The 20594-nt window shown below is 38.5% G+C and overlaps 1 protein-coding gene across 5 annotated transcripts in view; it reads right to left on the bottom strand.

The window, feature by feature from the left end:
* crot (carnitine O-octanoyltransferase) overlaps positions 1-20594 on the bottom strand; it is an 84207-nt gene that overhangs the window by 36431 nt on the left and 27182 nt on the right. For 3 of the 5 annotated variants that reach the window (XM_060824953.1, XM_060824952.1, XM_060824954.1), the window contains exons 2-6: positions 15250-15384; positions 13166-13290; positions 11964-12145; positions 8488-8612; positions 4885-4993 (exon numbers count right to left, since the gene is read on the bottom strand). In XM_060824953.1, the coding sequence (XP_060680936.1) occupies positions 4885-4993; positions 8488-8612; positions 11964-12145; positions 13166-13290; positions 15250-15364 (656 nt within the window). In that variant the 5' untranslated portion in view covers positions 15365-15384. Of the gene's footprint in view, positions 1-4884; positions 4994-8487; positions 8613-11963; positions 12146-13165; positions 13291-15249; positions 15385-19274; positions 19301-20594 lie in introns of those variants that run through there. The other 2 variants (XM_060824955.1, XM_060824956.1) reach the window with 2 other exon arrangements.

Below are 20594 nucleotides of genomic sequence, written 5' to 3'. Positions count from 1 at the left end.
GCTAACTCTGTAGGATCTTCTTGCAGCGGTGCAGACAAAATAAGTGCAGGAGACAGATCTACCTATAATAGGAAAGTGAAAAGGGATAAAGAAAAGAGGACTCGTTCCCAATAAAATACTTTCAATAATATCCTAGTAGTCAGCTAATCGAAGGAAAGATAGTGATGTTGGCAGGTCATATATATGTGCAGAATTGAAGGTGGAGATGGTAAGGGGTGGAACTACCTGTTAAATAGAGGATTAAAAATAAAAACTTATCTCAGGGAATATTCTTCAATTCCTTTTATTTATTGTATCAGTTAAGTAATATGGAAGTTGAAAACATTCCAATAGGTCGCTTCCAATAGCCTTGATAGGATATTACGATTCCCTACAATGTGGAAACAGGCCCTTCGGCCCAACAAGTCCACACCGACCCTCCAAAGAGTAACCCTCCCAGACCCATTTCCTTAATGCACCTAACACTACTGGCAATTTAACATGGCCAATTCACCTGACCTGCACATCTTTGGACTGTGGGAGGAAAACGGAGCACCCGGAGGAAACCCACGCAGACACGGGGAGAACATGCAAACTCCACACAGACAGTTGTCCGAGGCTGGAATCGAACCTGGGACCCTGGTCTGTGAGGCAGCAGTGCTAACCACTGAGCCACCGTGCCACCCCTGTAAAGGTATGTAAAGGTACAATATTCTGATGGAAGCAAATAACTAAGAAGCAGCAAACTTGGGTGAAAAAGATCCTGCAATTAAAGGAGCGTGAGGGAGACAGAATCAGTGATTGCAGGATCAGCCCCTCACAGATTTTGCTTTGTTCAACACAGGGAAGATCTTTCTTTAATTGTGTTTTTCATTTTTGAGTGAATCCTTCAAGCATTCTGAACGCTGGTCAAGACATGACATACTTGCATATTTTGGAAATACATATTTATATTTACGAACAATGTGGAAAAACTAAAGATATGGAATTGTATGGATGCTGTCTGGATTGAAAAGGGTTTTTAACATGTGGTTCTTGGGAATGAGGTCAACAGTTTAATGCTTTGATCGACCTGCTGTGTGCAGAAAGTCAAATCGTTGGAGAAAAGGGCAAGCTGGTTTTAAGGAGGAAAGAGATGGCCCTTGATTGTTGAAAAAACTGGCTTGGGAAAATAGGTTATGGGGCCGCTGTGCAAGAGTTCCTCATCAACCGCTTTCCAGACTTGAGTTCTATTTTCACAGACATAACTCATTGTAAAGGAAGTAAATCAAGCAAGTCTCTCTCTCTCTCTCTGGAAACATGGTAAAGTCTCCAAACATAAACATTTTTGACTCCTTTATTAAGGGTAAACAAGTAATACAAAAAAAGACACGAGGAGATGATTTAAATACAGGAAATGAATTCAAGCCATTATAGGCCAGTTGGCCTGACCTCAGTTACTGATAAGATTTGAGTTTAGTATTAAGGATGGGATTGCAAGATACTTAAACGTTCGTGGTAAAATAGAGCTGAGTCAGTACAGCTTTGTTAGGGGAAGGTCATGCTTGAAAAAGCTGTCTGAATTCTTTGAGAAGGTAATGAGCAAATTGGACAAAGGAGAGCCAATGGATGTAATCTATTTGGATTTCCAGAAGGTCTTTAATAAGTTGCCACATAGGACTCTGCTAAATAAGATAAGAGCCCCTGGTGTTAGAAGCAAGGTACTGGCATGGATAGAGGATTGGCTGACTGGCCCAAAGCAGTGAGGATAAAGGGGTCTCTTTCAAGGTAGTAGCCAGTGACGAGTTGAGTTCTGTAGGGGTCAGTGTTGGGACCACAACCATTCACATTATATATTACGATCTGGATGAAGGAACTGAGAGTAATTTTGCTAAGTTTGCAGATAATGTATGTTCAGGAGGCAGGGAGACTGCAGGAGGTCTTGCACAAGCTAAGAGAAGGCAATCAAGTGGCAGATGGAATACAATGTGGAAGGATGTGATGGTATGCACTTTGGATGGAAGAAGAGGTATAGATTACTTTCTAAACAGGGAAAGACTGTAGAAGTCTGAAGCACAAAGGGAATGAGTCCTAGTTCAGGATGCTCTTAAGGTTAACATACAGATTCAGTTGGCAGTTAGGAAGGCAAATGCAACTTTAGCATTCATTTCAAGAAAGCTATAACAGCAGGGATGTACTGATGAAGCTGTATAAGGCTCTGGTCAGACCGCATTTGGAATCTGTGTCTAAGGATAGATTGGGTAGCATTGGAGGGGGTCCACAGGAGATTCATAAGAATGATTGTGAAGATGAATAACTCATCATATGAGAAGCAGTTGAGGACTCCGGCTCAGTACTTGACGGAATTTAGATGGATGAGGGAGGATCCGATTGAAACTTACAGAATACTGACAGGCCTAGACAGAGTGGTCATAGAGAAGGTGTTGTCTCAGAGTGAAGGGACAACCCTTTAGAAATGAGATGAGAATGAATTTCTTCAGCCACAAGGTCATGAATCTGTGGTATTCATTCCTACAGAAGGCTGTAGAGGCCAAATCAAGACAGATAGGTTCTTGATTGGTAAGGTAATCAAAGGTTACATGACAGTGGCAAGAAAATGGAGTTGAGAAACATCGACTAATGGAGCAGACCCAAAGGGCTGAATGGTCTAATTCTGCTCCCATATCTTATAGTCTTACATAAACTAGGATATTAAGGAAAGTAGCTGCAGAACAGTGGGCACACTAGCAGTCATCATTCATGTATCCATTGATTCTGGAAACATCCTGCAGGATTGAAAATATGCCAATGTCACCTTTATTCAAAAGGGGAGGGAGACAAAAAAAAATTAACTTTAGGCCTGTTAGATTAATTGACAAACTTATTAGAATTCTTTGAGGCAGTAACAAGCAGGATAGATAAAGGGAAAGTAGAAGATGAGATGTATTAGGATTTCCAAAAGGCACTTGAGAAGGTACTGTGCATAAGACTACTTGATAAATTTACAGTCTTTGGTGAAATGGGCAGCATATTAGCATGGGTAGAGGATTGCCTGATTAATAAAGAGAGTTGACATTGGGGGTGGGCATTTTCAGATGATAAAGATAAATTACTGGAGTACAGCAAACAGTGCTAGAGATAAATTTCCTTTTTATCTTGGAGTACCCTTGCAGCTCATTTTCACCCACTGTGGAGACCCACTGCACTGAATTTCATCTCTAATTGCCTTCCTTGTTCCTTTGACCTTTCTTAACGTCCAGCTTGTTTGAGAAGGTGGGAAGCTGAACATTAATGCGGTGAGTTGAACTATTATCAAGACAATTAATAAATTATAATCCACCTTAATTCACTACCCAACACTGCTTAGTGAGAAACATGTCACACCACTCAGCAAAAGCATAAAGAGAGGTAAGCAAAATGCTCCTGACATCAAGATAGGCTTTGTTGGACTTCTTTCGTGATTTTGTACAAATCTCATCAGAGCATGTGCTGCACACTACCTTGTAAGATTCTGTTAATTATCTTTGCAGAATCTGTGTCTTTTTTGTTGTGTGTTTATTTAGGAAAAGTGATGTGATTCTAACTCGATACTAGCTCAAATGTTAACCAGTGTTGCACTTGATTTTATGATTAAGTTGTGTGTTATAATAAGCGGATTATTCAGAGTTCTGAAACCAGGTGAAAATCTCTTTTATTCATCAACAACAATACAAAAAGGGAAACAATTGGCCATTTTGGGGACTGAAATCAAACATTTATACATATGGTGCAACTGGATGAATGGTGGGATTTGTTTATCAGTGCATTCCTCCTGTCATTGTCATAATGCCTGCAGAATTCCTAGCCTATGACCTGCTCTTATACTTACAATATTTATGTGGTCAGTTCAGTTAGTTTCGAATTGGAGAGTCATTGGATTTGAAATATTAACTCTGCTTTCTCTCCACAAATGTGCCATACCTGCTGAGAAACCCTTTCTGAGAAGCAATTTCTTTTGTTTCAGATTTCCAGAATCTGGTGCTGTTAGTTTTATTCTCTCAATGCATTTTCCAGCCAAGTACTGTTGAAGTGTAGTTACTGTTGGAGTGTCGGAAACACAGCAGCCAATTTGTGCAGAGCCTCAAAAATAATGGCTTTATTCAGATTCTAGTTAAGGGATAAATCTCCGGCTCGTCTTCAGTATAACACTAGAGGTTCAGTTAAATGCACTTGAAATGGTAAGGGAGAACCTCCGTTTCTATCCAGTGTATCCTTTCTGCCTTAGAATGGAAGGACCAGCGAGAAAGCAATGGAAGAATGCTTGACCTAGGACCACATTCACAAGCTTAGTTCTCCTGCAACAAGTCCTGACAGGATTGGCCTTCAACAACCAGAACCATCTTCCATTGTGCTAGGTAGGATTCCAATTCCACTCACGTCCCATTAAATCCTTGATTTAACTGCCTTGATGTCGAGGGTAGGTCACTTGCAGCTCACTTCTGGAATTCACTGTTACTGTCACAATCTTTCAATCTGATTAATTAAGGAGATTGACAGCTTTGCCACTTGTTCACTCGCATTTCAGAAGTCCAGTTTTCCTTGCTGTCTCATTATCAACCCATACTAGCAAGTCACCACCCAAGCAATTTTGAAAATCTAAACATGTAATACAAGTCTATCAGCAGTAACTTTTAAAATAGTTAGAATAGTAATTTTTTTAAAACTCAAAATTCTGCAGAAGCTTGAGCATTTTCACATCTTCAAGTTACGTTGTAAATGGAAGCCTGTGTTTTGGTTTTTCATTGCCTTTCTTCTGGGCATTAATCTTGTCCACATGCAAATGTACTGTTTAACACATGCTTTAAACTTCCGTATCATATTCAAAATTTTGTAACGTTTACAACATTTTCATTATTTATAATGTAATAAGAAAAAGCAGATAAAAACCTGAAAAGTTCTGGTGGTGTTAAGATGTGATGGTCATACTCAGTATCAAAGATAAATACTCGCCCACGACACAGAACCACTAAATGGGAGGGGCATGGTCCTTCAGCTTCTATAAAGATTAAATGGAGCATTTTAATCATCATTCTTTTATCAATGTTAAGAATCACCAAAAATACTGCTTTCATAAAAGCAACATGCCACGACTAGAATCTGAAACTTACACAAACAATTTAGCAGTAAGTCAACATATCATATGCTGCATATGCACAGTTTCCTCATTTTTGCTGTCGGAAACTATTTCCTGCATTAAAAATAGAATCATTGAAGTTTGGCATACAAAAAGGATCAATTGGCCCTTCCCAGATCTCACAACAATATAGCAACTTAATCTTGATACAAGCCTTTTATCCACCCCTTACTGAGAGGGTCCTTTTCTACTATTTACCTAAGTCGCTATAATAAGTGCTCCGGACCAAGCTAGACCCCCTCAAAACATTTCAAGAAAGTAGCCCACACCCTAACTTTGCTGGTTGTTTTAAGCAGGTGTAACTTGGATATTCCAGGAGGGATGCAGCTGGCCAATCTAGTTTTGAACAAAACAGATTTACAAGATTATCAAATGAAACACAAACAAAAGAGAACAGAATACAGAATGACTTAACCTATTTGAAAACCAAAAAGATTATAGCAATTTAATGAAGCTGTTCCCACTACTTGCAATAATTCCCATAAACACCCCTTGGCACAAAAGGTAAAATCAATAACAGGGTCTTAAAGAAGAGAAGTCAGAGAGAGGGAGAGTCAGCATGGACCTGCTTCTTTGGGTCCTGCATCTTCAAAACTGCATGATTGCCTTTAGTGAATAGCTAGACTGCTAAAACCAAATCAAACCAGAGAAAAGCTGAGCTGGGAGAATTGACCACTCCCTTTTCATTGTACAAGTGTTTTTTTTAAAACTCGAAAGACTTTTTCTTGAGGCAATATCCTGGGCCAGTATAATCAAACTGTCCCTAAAACCCATTAAAATGCAGACTTTTCAGAACCCGTGACTTTTATGACCTCTCTGGAAAAAACCCAAGGACAACATAACCTTGTTAAAGGAGCAGCATCATCACACAAGCAACTGAAATTGTAGATGCACTGGTAGTAATCTTCCAAGAACCCTTAAGACTGTGGAAAAATCCCAGATGGCTAGAAAACAAAGTAATTCCCATATTCAAAAAGGGCCAATTAGCTAAACATCAGTCATTGGGAAAAGTTTAAGCGTGTATTATAAAAGTATGTTATAACAAAGCATCAAGAACCAGACAAAAACAGGCACAGTCCCCTTTATATCATGAAGGGGAATTCATGCTGGCACATTTATTAGAATTGTTTCAGGAGATAACAAACAGAATAGATAAGGGATAAATCAGTAGGATGGAACATGTGAATTTCAAAAAAAACTACTTAAGGTAAATGCCACACTATTAGGGGAAGTATATTAGCATGGACAGATGATTGGCTAATTAGTAGATCATAGACAGTTAGGATCAAGAAGGCATTTACAGGATGGAAACCTATCACTAGTGATGGAATGCTGCAGTCCTAATTATTTGCAGTATATATTAGTGACGTGGATGAGGAAAGAGAGAGTGCTATTATTAAATTTGCAGATGCTGCAAAGAAAAAAAGCATAAGTGGTGCAAATGACACAAGGAGTCAACAGAAATATGATAGGGTAAGAAGTTGGGGGATGGAATATAATGTGGGAAAATGTATGAAGTTATGCACTTTGGCAAGAAAAAGATAACATTCAAATTCGGCAGGTAATAGGGAAGGCAAATGGAGCCAACAATCTTTCTGTATAATATAAAGTGAATGGAGTTTATAGGCATCAGATGGCAGGTCCAGGGATGTTTAACTAGTTGATCCTGGATATGTAGGTTTTTTTTTAATGAGGGGAGGCTCATTGGAGTTTAGAAGAGTAAGAGACCTTACTAACCATATAAAAATGAGAGGGGATGTTACTCAGAACATTTGACAGTCTAGATACTAAGAAGTTGTTTCATCTGTGAGAGAGATAAAGACCAGAGGGTACAACATCAGTGTAAGGGATTGCCCATTTCAGGCAGAAATAAGGAGGAATGTTTTTCTCCAAGAGGTCAGTGAATCTGTGGAACTCAACTAGAGGGCTGTAGACTACAGGTTGTGAAGTACATAAAAACACAAATAAACAGATATTTAATCAGGGAACCAAGTTATGTGAAAAAGATCAGAGATTGGAGTACAGGATTATCAGAACTGCCACGATCTCACTGAACAGCAGAGCTCACTCGATGGGCTGGATAGCCTACTTCTGCTCCTACATTGTATGGTTCTAAGGATTCTGCTTCCAGGAGACCTTCAATGTCTTAACAATATTTTGTTATTAAAAGGATATCTTCAGTGAATTAGATGTAATGCACTATGGAAGTACTTCTATTTCAATTTAAATGAAGTTTTATTAAATCTGGTCTCCACCAGTATCAACCTTCCAGTTCAATCTTCCATAGCCTTTCCAATTTCTTCCTTTTGAAAAACTGTGTCAGGCTGATCATTCAACTGAGTTTTCCAACTCACTATGGAAGCTTTTAAACTGCTTTGAATAATTCTTTAGATAGTTCTTCTACAAAATCCTGCAATTGACAAAGACTTGTTTTGGATCACGGCTGATAGATTTGGTCAAGATTGCTGCCTGTTTCCACCGAAGTAATGTTGACATGGTAGGCTGTGTCCATGCTCAACATCTCTACTACTGCAGATGAGTTTTGGGAGGATTTAGAAGCTTGAAATAGTCAGTAATAAAGACTCACGTAAGTTTGTGTCACTCTAAAAGAATTGTTCAGAGGTTATGTAAAATCTTGTTTCATTTTGATATAAAATAAGTGTATTGCTTGTCCTTAGTATGGTTTTATTAATAATGATTTGCAAGGCTATTTTCATAAAGTTTACAAGAACAAACATAAATAGTCCGAGCAGGAGTAGGCAACTCAGCACCTCAAGTCTGCTCCACCATTTGATGTGATTGTGGCTGATCTTACCTCACCTTCAACTCCACATTCCTGCCCACTCCTCATAACCCTTCAACCCATTACTAATTAAAAATTTGTCTATTCCTCAAATTTATTCAATTTCCCAGCATCAATCCACAGATTCACAACCCTATAAGACATGGAATTTTTCCACATATCTATTTTAAATTTGTTACCTTTTATCTAAAACGAGAAACTCTCATTCTAGATTGCCACACAAAGAGGAATATCCACACTATGTTTCCTGTATCCATCTCCTTTAACATCTTATATCTCTCAATTAGATGAGTTCATAATCAATCCATCATAATAGACATGCTATTAGGAATTGTACATATCTTTGGAACAGAGTTCATTAATGTCATAAAACTGTAACTTTTGCTCGACATTTAAAATTGTGGTATCTATTGTTTTTAATTTGTCTTATAACAGTATGCTCACAGTGCCACCTACAGGCAACATTTTCAACATCTGAAGACCATTTCTATGTAGAACAGAAATAATCTAATCCTAGCCTGCTACTGTAATGATGGCGTCAACAAATAATTACCTGTCTTAAAGCAGCTGACAAGGGAATCTCTGGTTACTCCAGGTATTTTGCAGGTACAGTATAACATCCGAAACTGGTCCATGTCTAATGGCACACTACCAGCTTTGTGTACAGCCAAACGTTGTCTACGAGAGAAAAATAAACAAAATGATAAATAACTTTCGCACCAACGTAAACAACTGCATTGACAAAATGACTAGCACTAAACAGTTCACAAAGAACCCTTACATCAGGTCACCAGCATAGCTTCTACTACCCAAATCAAAATTACTTGTGCCATTTTACAAAAGCCAGTTCATACTTTCCTCATTTATAAATTTTATGCTGTAAACATACAATGGCTCCCATAATACTTTGCCCAAGGATAGACATCTAACAAAACAGAGATGAGTAGATGAGCTCAAGATTCTGAAGGAGGCAGTCAAAGACAGACGAAGATTGACTGGAACTATTTTGAAATGTTACTTGGCTGACTAAAGAAAAAGGAGTGACTTGTCTGACGAGTCTGGTAATGTAATTAAGGTTTTTCTTGTCTTTAAATTTTAAGATAGCATATAAATTGATAGTATAGTCAGTAAAATATATACTACGTAACTTAAGTAAATGAAAGTGAATAATGTAAAAGTTAAAACCCATTAATAATTGCACCTTAGGTGCTGTTTCGAGGCTGCAGCCTAATAAACAGAAAGATGGTTGTGGTTGTTGGAGGTCAGTCAGCTCTGCTCCACGATACCTCTGCAGGAGTTCCTCAGAGAACTTATGCCCAACCATCTTCAGCTGCGTTATCAATGACCTTCCCTCCACCATAAGGTCAGAAGTGAGAATGTTCAGCACCATTCGCGACTCCTCAGACACTGAAGCAGTCCGGGTCTAAATGCAACAAGATCTGGACAATATCTGGGCTTGGACTGACAAGTGGCAAATAAAATTCGCGCCACACAAATATCAGGCTATGACCATCACTAATAAGAGACAATCTAACCACTGCCCTGAGGTGTTCAATGGTGTTATTATCAATGAATCCCCCACTCTCAACATCCTGAGTTACCAATGATCAGAAACCCAACTGGACTCACCATATAAGTTCAGCAGCTACAACAACAGGAGAGGGGCTAGGAATATGCAGCAAACAATTCACCTCCTGACTCGCCATAACCTGTCCACCATCTACAATGCACAAGCTAGGAGTGTGCTGGAATACACTCACCTGCCTGGATGAGTGCAGCTCCAACAACACTCAAGAAACTTAACACCAACTAGGACAAAGCAGCCCACTTGATTGGCTCTGCATCCACAAGCATCCACTTCCTTCATCCCCAACGCTGAGTAGCAGCAGTGTGTGCTATTTACAAGACGCACTGCAAACATTCATCAAAGATCCTCAGAAAGCACCTTCCAAACCCACATCCAATTCCATCCAGAAGGACAAAAGCAATGCATACATGGGAACATGACCACGTTCAAATTCCCCTCCAAGCCACACACCATCCTGACTTGTTAATATATTGCCGTTCCTTCACTGTCACTAGGTCAAAATTCTGGAATTCCCTCCCTAAGGGCATTGTGAGTCAAACCACAGCAGGAGTTCAAGAAGGCAGATCACCACCTCCTTCTTAAAGGCAAGTAGAGATGGGCAATAAATGCCAGCAACACCCATATCCCACAAAATGAATTTTAAAAAGATCTGATAGCAATTACAGAGACATGACTATAAGATAACAAGGATCCATTCCTGAATGTTGTGGGCTATATGACATTGAAAAAAATTTAAAAGCTAAGTAAAAAAGGAGAGATAACACTGTTAATCAACGATGGCATTTGTGCAGTGATCAGAGATTATCTTTGCTCAGGAGAACAGAAATGTAGAATTGGTTTGGTGAGATGAGGAATAACAGGCCAAAGTAGTCACTAGTAGGAGTAATCTACAGGCCCATTAACAAAAACCACAATGTGGCACAAACCACACAAAACAAAACTCTTTGGGCTTGTGATAATGGGACTTTAATAATCATGGATGATTTTTAATTTATATTTATACTAGAAAACTCAGATTGGCAGTAATAGCCTGGATGAGGAGTTCATGGACTGCTTTCAAGATACTTTTATGAACACTGCTCTTTGGAACTACCCAAAACATTTCGCTGCATTTATCATGTAAAAAAGTACACGTGACAATAAATTTCCATTCTATTCCATTCGACGTTTTAAACCTAAATAGTGGTAACAGTGGTTGGCCATGCAAGTTGAGCTACCTAAAGTTCCTATTGCAGAGGAACCTCTATTATCCGGCATTCGATTATCTGAATTTCGGATTATCTGGCAAGGTCCTGATGCTTGGCTAAACTGTGATAGCGGGCATTCAATTAGCCCAACAAAATACTCTTTGCCTGTGTCCTTTGGAAAATCTAGGTTCCTCTATACTATGTGAGGGACTGGATGAATACAAGCATACTAGTAGATATTTTAGGGAATACTTCAGAATAGATATATTTCTACCATATTGAAGAAAATCTAAAAAGGGAGATCCACCAAGTGCATTTACTTGAGGATAAGAAAGGTACCAAACTTGAGGAAAAGGCTTATCTATGAGTGCTGAATAAATGTTGTTCAGAACATAAAGAATGGCAGAGAATGACTGAAACGTTAATGACGATGAGACTAGAGTCTAACAGGAAGCTAGGCAGAATGTAAAAACAGGTAAATGTTTCTTTGGTATTTCAAAAGAAAGAAAATGTTACAGGAGTCTTGGAAAAAAGAGGAGGAGAAATTTTCTTCCCTCAGAGGACTGTATAATTTTGGAACTCTCCACCTCAAAATATGTCTAGACACAGAGGAGTAGGCTCTTGCTAAACTGGGGAACTCAAAGTTAAATTGGGGCAGATGGGAATGTGAAATTCTAAACACAAACAGGCCAGTCATGATTCTAGTCGATGATAGAGTAAGCTAAAATGCTAAATGGTTTACTTTGGGTCCTAATCATATGTTTGTGAAATATACAAATCCATTAATTAACGATTGACTGTTTTTGAAATAATATATTTTTAACAAATCCAATGTTAAGTTCTATAAACATTTAAAGTGCACTAAAGCAGTAAAAGGAGGAAGTTGATAAACACTTGTGAAATGTAAAAAAAGTACTGCATATGCACGTTAGAGATGCAAAGTACATACTGTTAGCTTTGGAATGATGGAACAATTCAGGTATAAAAGACAAAACTGACCTCAAATCAGGAATACCAAAATCCAAAAGATGTCATTTAGATCCAAATTTTACAAGCACATATCAGTACAATTCCACTGATTAAGCAGCCAGTGGCACTGGAAAATGTTGTTAAATACTCGTTAAGTTACCTCATATGCTCCAAAATTGCATTTACATTTCCTATGTAATCAGAAACAAGATTGTAATTTATTTTCCTCTAAATTTTAGGAAAATATATGCATTACATCTTTCAATGGCATAGAAATCATCTCACTTTCGAAGTAGTTTCCAAAACTGCACCATGTAGAAGACAGCAATAGCAGTTCGTTCAAGCTGAGTGCCTTCTTTTGGTGGCCAATAATGTTCTAAGTAGGGTGCAGGACCTCCAAAGTTTACATTCAACATTGATGGCATGCGGACATCCAGGTAGGCACTGAGAAGCCACCAATCCTCAAGCTGATCAAAAGACATAAAGAAAATTATGCCGATTGTTCTAAAATCTAACATAAAAAACAATACATTCTCACAAGAAAATATTGCCAATTACAACAAAATAATCTAATACTGTACATTCATCTGAAGGAATGTTGCAGCATTTTATCCAGAAGACACACAATTAACTTGTAAATTCATTGAATTCCTGCATACAAATGTAACAGTATAAGATATTCCAATGCTTCTCAAAGCTTTAAAGAACCATTTTCTATATAATAAGTGTACATTTTTTGTTTCTGGGCATACAAAGAAAGCACAGGTCATCTATGTGAGGCCCCATACATATGGATGACAAAGTTCTCAGGTTTAGGCTGATTACTACAAAACACCACTTGCCTCCACACAGTAGAAGGTAATATGACAGCAGCACAGAGCCCCCTTGTTGTGAAACCACTAGGTAGAATTATTTTCAATATTTGTGATCAATTGTAATATTAGGACAGACCTCCATCATCTCAGGTAAAAGTACTATCTTTAGGCAATGCTAGCCTTGGCATGCAAAGAAAGGGAATTTTAAAACAAAAATGAAGGCTCTCGGAACAAACACATGAATAGGAATATGATGGGAAACAGCAATGCCGCAGAACAAAGAGGTAGATTTTTAATCCTCCATATGAATGAATTCATAATCACAACAAGATTATTGAGGAGTGGAGTCAAAAGGAGACAGTCATTCATTACTCAGGCTGATTTCAAATGCTTCCTAACAATCTTTCTGAAAAAGCGCAAGATAACCCTGGACTATCAGTCATCTTTTAGGGTGTAGATAATTCACAATACTAAACCGAGAAAACAAAAGACAAAATATACCTTCTAAAATGCAGAAATATACATTAAAATATGCAATCTTCCAAAAATATAAGGAAAGCAACTACATTCAAATTAAAAAATCTGCAGACAGGAAAAAAGTAAATTTGATGAAACCAACCAACTACACTACTTAATTATATTAATACCAACAGCATCTGAACTCCTGCTTACCCAGTTTCTCCTAACTTTGGCCCTCTCCAGAAGTTTTTGATGCAGCTGCTTACCAATCCCTTCTCCAAATCTTTTAACAATTTCTGTACTTCTTTGAAGTTCTTCTTCATTCAAAAATGGCTTCACTAAAACAATTTTTAAAAAATTCAACTTTATAATGACAACTAAATAATATTGACAAACCTACACAGACTCTAACAGGTTTTCACTAATTTCATGACATAAAATGTAACTTGAAAAACATTGAGACGTCGCTACTGTAAACTTAGAAGCTGAAATATGAAGATTTCCAGGGATAAAAGTCTTTTTTTGAAATAATCAAACACTTTCTATATGGCAGCTGTGGCACAATGTAATGAAATATATCTAGAAGAAATAGAATTGAGAGGATGAAACATCTACAAAAGATGAATATCAGGCTCAAAGTTCAAACAATATCTAGTTGAGCACTGATGAACATCAAAAGGATCAAATTTTACAGCTGCAACATACCCGTTCTAATAAAATAAAGTGAAAAGCAAAATGGAATCCCCCCTAAAATTTCTGTACAACAGCCTGTGGTAATAACCCATTTCACCTAACAGCCACTGTCTATAAAATTGAACAAAGCATGAAAAAATTCAAGAATGTAAAACAGTCAACATCTCCCATGTGCCAAAAACTTAAGATATTATTTCAGTTTGGAGAAGTTATTCAATTTTAAAGTCAGGTAAAATGTTGTAATGTGCAGTCATGACAGCATTCTGAAAATATTTGTTTCTGGCTTTCTTTTCCTGTTATGGACAAACAATGATTGAGGGGGTAAGAAGAAATTGCTGATGTGTTGACATTAATGTCAAAACTTTAATTTTACTTCCTGACTTAAGGAAACATTTCTTTAAAACCTGTTTAAAAGTGGAGTTAAATTAGTGCCAGTTGTCAGGCTTTTCTACTCTCTCTTCACTGTTACAAGAATCAGCAGAAGGGATGTGGGTCTCGCAAGAGATTTCAGCCTCTTTAAGTACGGAAATGTAACTGCAGTGGGAGATATCCAGCTCAAAACTAACCAATCGTTTTTGATTAGGATGAAGTCCAATAATCAGTCTTATCAAAGTCCACTTTTATTACTGTAAGCAAAAACAGAGATTTATAAAATCATTAAGGGCATGGATAGCATAATACACAACGTCTTGGAGTCGTCCAGAACTAGACGGCATAGGTTTAGGGTGCGAGGGGAAAGATATAAAAGAGACCCAAGGGGCAACTTTTTCATGCAGAGGGTGGTCCAAGTATGGAATGAGCTGCCAGAGGAAGTGGTGGAGACTGGTACAATCGTAACATTTAAAAGGCATCTGGATGGGTATATGAATAAGAAGGGTTTGGAGAGATATGGGTCAGGTGCTAGCAGGTGGGACTAGATTGGTTTGGGATAACTGGTCAACATGGACGAGTTGGACCGAAGGGTCTGTTTTTGTGCTGTACATCTCTATGACTCTATATCAAGAGGGGCTGGTGAATGTTGTTAAATCGCCTGTGAACATTCATTATCCATACTTGTAAGGGAAGAATGGTGACATCCACAAATCAAATGGCATCTGTTGAACAGATGCCAGCTCGAGTCACTATCACTATGACAAAAGATACAGAAAACAGAGGGCAGGGGAAAATTAAATCCCCACACTTGGGAACAAAAATTAAAACTGTCAGTGCAAACTATGAAGGATAAAATAAATTGATAAAAATATTTTTTTCTAACTAACATTAAAATTCAACTGAATTCTTGCATAACTATTAGTCCTGCAGAAGAGCTTATGCTCAAAACGTTGACTTTCCTCCTCCTCAGATGCTGCCTAACTGGCTGTGCTTTTCCAGCACCACACTCTTCGACTCTGATCACCGTTCTCTGCAGTCCTCACCTTCACCTATTTAGTCCTGCATGCCAAGTATCCCATTTAGTTACTGCCAGACATCTGATAAGTTTAATTAGCCCAATCTACAAAACATTTCTCCATTAAAACTTTTTTTTTGACTACAAAAGAGACTCAACTGCAATTTAGACATTACAAAGAGTTTTCTGACAGTCTACAATGATGATGATACAGTACCTGCATCTAAATACTTCATCAAGGATTCCTCAAGAGAGGGAACAGGTAATGGAGGTAATGAGTCCTGGTATTGAAATGTACGCTCTTCATTTGATTCAAACATCTGATTTTCCATTTTAAAAACTGAGATATCACCTTATGTCAGATAAAAACAAAAGAAAACATGGAGTTAGGAAAATATATTCAATTTATAAAGACCTTTTTCATAAATGAAGTCTAATATACATTGATATTGTACCTCATGATTAACTATTTGCCCTATATGACAATTGCCTGTACAGCTTTGACTCTTCTGACCTGTCCAAAAATAAGGAGTCAGGTGGGGAGGAAAGAGTGCACAAAGGCATGATGAAGGTGGTTTCAAAGGTAGAAATTAGATATAATACATTATTATTAAAACATAATTTTTGACCTTCTCTGATTCTCTCCAAAACATCAGTTGCTGGTCCATTATAGGAAGCAGAGAACAAGCAGTAATCCTCAGTCAGAGGAATAATGTGTTCATACTAATTCTTACAGCTAGGGAAAAAAAATTCGTAAAAAAAGTCAAAGCCAAAGATGAAATTTTAAATTAGAAGAACTCATTGGCATGTATAAATTCAGCAGTGTTAGGGTTGTAGTGGAAAATGAATCCCTTGTTTAGAGAGGACCAGAGTTGCATGGCTGTAGATTATGTTTGACTTTGAGGAGGACATTGAAGAACGCATTCCATCAGATCAACATTCAAAGCAAAGCTATACAAATTGAAGAAGCAACCTTGAACATACACTAGTGCTGTTCACATTGTTTTATTACACAGACTTACAGCGTGGCTACATGCAATCCCTACAATACCCGCCTCTGTGGAGAAGGACAACCTCCAATAATAGTTCAGGGGCTTGGCAATGGTTAGTCAGACCCTGAGGTGAGTCAGTGTCAGAATGCTCTCCATGCAAGGGTGATAACCAGTGTCTGTCAGCTCTTAAATCTTAAATAGGGCTGGAAGGCAAGTGTTAAGGGGAGATGAAAATGGCTGGTACAGTTGATGGCTTTGGGGCAGATAGAGATGCGGTCTCGTTTCCTCCCTCAATCGAAGCAAAATGCTCAGAAACACAGAGTCATTTTACCTACTTCATCTTTACTTTGGGCCCTGGAGAGAGAGATAACAATCACCCATGTGCACACAGACATGCGATCTCGGTCTTCTCTCTCGAACAGCAGTTTCTTAATGAATTATATAGTCATTTTACAAGAAAAAGCATCCAGATAAGGCAATATACAGATTGATTTGGTGACTGTTGGAACCAGTGAGTGTCAATAGTAGAGATTAAGCCATCTCTGTAACACAATGTATGTTCTCAACCTTAATTGGCTTTAATAATTAATACTTTCCACCTTGTTAAACTGACCTTACATACTGAATGCTTCCAATATTGTTAAATGGCTCTCCATAATGAATGCTTTTCCATCTTGTTCACCCACTACCCTTGCCTCCAGCACCCAATTGTTAACTGTAGGTTCTTAGCTGATCTGAGTCATGCTCAGCTGAACCCCTTGTTTCACAAAACTCAGAACATAACTCTTTCTCGAACTGCTTATACCCTATAAACATTTTCAGAGAGGTACTCCAGCCAAGTGACTAGGAAAGTGCAGAGATAATGCTAGACTAATGGCAGTAGGAGTGTTTGCGAGTGAAAGAGGATGTCACAGGCATTAGTGACAGTAGTAGAGCATGAGCCTTAGGGGATGGGTATGTAGCAAAAAACTGAGAAAAATCAGAGGAAAGATGGTGACACTTACAGGGTCAAGTTGAGAAGATCATGGACCTTCTACCTCATGTGCTGGGCATTCCTGCAGAAGGCTGAGACTGCTTTAACCTAGGTGGCAAGGTCAGACAAGACTGGCTTGGTCTGGTGCCGTGGCCTCTGCTTCTGGTCGTGGGGTTAACAGGAAGTCCCATCTCTGCACCAACTCATCCTGTAGGGCCTCCAGGTTCCTACCTGCAAAGCAGGTATAATTTTACCTGCAAAGCAGGTAAATAGTCTGCTAACAAAGCAATGTATCAATTTCCCCCAATCTGCTATTCTAAGCCAGATTTGAGAAACAGAGTGGCGCTGTTTCAGACTGACAGCACCTGGTGGTGCACAGAGGGTTTTTAAAAGATGGGATAGGTGCAAGGGTTGCTGGTGAATTCTGGGATATATGGTAAGATTGGACTGAAATTGGTTATGAGGGATACTATAGGAGTGGATAGATAGTTAATGAGATGCATTTAGTAAAATTCAGCGAGAAAACCTACTTGGCCTCATGATGAAAATCCCTCCAAAAAAACTTGGTGCAACTCACATTTAGCCAAAAAAGGAAAAAGATTCAGCACATTATTTCTGTTGACAATACAGTCGGTAGTTAGAAGGCACATCTTTCATACAATTTACTAAAGAACCTGACAATGGAAGGTCTGAAGATTCAGCAAAGGTTTGAAATTTAATTCTGTTAGTGGACAAGGGGTTGGAACATTCAGACGTAAATTAGAATGGGTAACAAATAGGAAACAGATTTGGGATAAAAATGTGCAATTTCCAGGTTCAAACCATTGTTGGGACTTCAATTATTCATGATCTATATTAATAGTAGCAGTATCTATAAGATGCACTACAGAAATTCACAACATACAACCTACAACACTTCTATCTGGGAGGACAAGAGCAGCAGATATATGACAATACCACCTACTGCAAGTTTCCTCCAAGCCACTCCCCATCCTGCCTTGAAAACATACCACCATTTCTTCATTGTCAAAGGACCTGGGTTCGATCCCACCCTTAAGTGACTGTCTATGTGGAGTTTGCATATTCTTCCCAATGTCTGTGTGGGTTGTATTTTTTGAGTATTTTGAAAGATCTTGAATTGGACGGCTTACAGATGATGTTGGAATGGGTTGTTAATAAATTATTCTGGAAAGCTCCGGCCAATTTAAAACAAAATGATTGATGTGTAAAAACCTCTTAATCTGTATCTCTAAAATGTTTCATTCCATTTCAGCCAATGTTGCCGTTTTCATTATTTTTCCCGATTTGAGCACCACACTACATTAAATATAACTCAAATATCAGTAGGTCTGTCTGTTGAGGCAGTTAAGCAGCTAATTTTTTAATAAATATTTTTATTGAAAACCTTTTAAAATCTTTTACAAAACATTTATGTACGAAGAAAAACACCATCAAAACAGAAACAAGGTAGTACAAAAAAAGGCCATAACACAGTACCATTGCTAATAAATGACTTACTATTCTACCAGAACAAACATATCTACTTTACTTTAACTACAAACATATTAAATAAATTCTAACTTAAACTAAATTCAAATAACTTAAATTAAATAATATCTCACAACTTTATTCTATCTCACTCATCACATCTCCATTGAGGCTCGCATCCCTGGGAGCATCACCTACAGTACACGTATTCTTTATCCCCCTGTCTCCTCCTCGGGGGGCCTCACAGGCACCACACGGTTATACCATGGCCCTAATTAATATTGCTGGTAAGTCAGCATCAATATAATTTAAAGAGGGCCGCCACATCTTGTAAACCTGTTGTTTTGTGGTGCACCATATTTGTGAGGTAGTCTCGGGAGAGATGCTCCCTCACCAGCCTCCGCCATCCCATAAGACCTGGTGGTTTTTCTGACAACCAGTTCACCTAAATGTTCTTCCTCGCACAGTGGGTAAGAATATTATACAATCTCTTCCTGTGTTCCCCCAGAGAGAAATTTGGCAACCCCTAAAGAAATACCGATCCATGTTAATTTCAATCCCTAGGATGACCTTTAGCTCTCTTACTATAACACTCCAGTATGCATGACCAGTATCAGTGTGTAAGAGTGCCTATACTAATTTTAAATTTGGAACACCCTGATGATAATCCTCTTGAAGTTAGCTAGCCTCTCTGGCGCCATATAAGCCTTGAGCAGGATCTTCAATTGCATGGCCTGCGCTCTGTTACATACTGAGACTTTCCTTACATTCCCAGATGTCTTTGCATACCTCAGATGAAATATCCTCTCCTAACTCTTGATTTCACATTCTACAGAGTCCTTCCATGTCCCCCAGAGCGCGATATTTCTATAAATGATATGAAGTACTGAGTGAAAGAGCTCCCGTATACCGGAGTATTCTTTTCTCCACGTCCGATTTGTAACACTGAACCAGGAGCGTGGTCTTCCTCTTTATGTAGTCCTTTATCTGGTAATATCAGAAAAGGTGCCTATTAGACAATCTATATTTATGACTTAACTGACTAAATGACATCAGGACCCCTACCTCAAATAAGTCTCTCAGACAGGAGATTCCCTTATTCTCCCCTGCCTTAAAGCTGGAGTCCATTGTCCCAGGTTTAAATCCTTGGGCTCCCACCAACGGAGTAAATGGTGAGGTCTTAGATCAATTGTCTTAGTCTTGCCTCATTATCCTCCAGGCTTTCAACGTATTTAAAATAATTGGACTTTTACACTGCTGGATCATGGATTTCATCTTGTCCATGAATAATAAATTAATTAAAGGACATCTCGACTGCGAGGCTTTAATATCAAGCCATAACGATTCCGAATTTTCCCTTACCCATTCACAAATCTATGTTAACAGAGCACTTATTTGATATTTCTTCAAATCCGGAAGATCCACCCCTCCCTCAGCCTGCAAAAGCTGCAATTTAGTGAGGTTGATTGGAGGACACCTGTGGCACCAAATAAAGGACCCTTACCAACCACTGAGCCTCTGTAACAACAATGGAAGCATTCTCATGGGGTACAGCAGCCAGGGAAGAACATTCATTTTAATCAGTGGTATTCAGCCCAACCATGATAACAGTAACCCCTCCCAACGCTGCAAATCCTGCTTTATCCTCTCTAGTAGGTGTATATAGTTAACTTTATACAGCTGGTGGAAGGAAGCAGTGATAAAAATTCCCAAATACAAAAAACCTTTTGGTGACCATCTAAATGGGAATTGCATTCCATCCTTCAGATTAGGCACCTCCACTAATCCCCCTACAGGCATAGCTTCCGACTTTGTAAAATTAATCATGTAACCTGAGAAAACACCACATGAATTAATTGTTTTGTTCAGTCAAGAAACAAACTTCTCCGGATTGGCCAAAACTAAAAGGATGTCGTCAGCATATAGGGTGATCATATGCTCCCCCATTTCCACCTTTGGTGCTACTATTTCAGGATCCCTCCTAATAATTTCAGCTAACAGTTCAATCGTCAAAGTAAATAATAGCAGTGATAAAGGACACCACTGTCGACTACCTCTTCCAATATTAAAGTTATTTGGCTTAATACGATTTGTAATGACTGCCGCCTT

Source organism: Hemiscyllium ocellatum, chromosome 5 (genome assembly GCF_020745735.1).
Source record: "Hemiscyllium ocellatum isolate sHemOce1 chromosome 5, sHemOce1.pat.X.cur, whole genome shotgun sequence".
Taxonomy (NCBI): domain Eukaryota; kingdom Metazoa; phylum Chordata; class Chondrichthyes; order Orectolobiformes; family Hemiscylliidae; genus Hemiscyllium; species Hemiscyllium ocellatum.
Note: the sequence above shows the minus strand (reverse complement) of the source record. Positions and strands in the feature narration are given on the sequence as shown.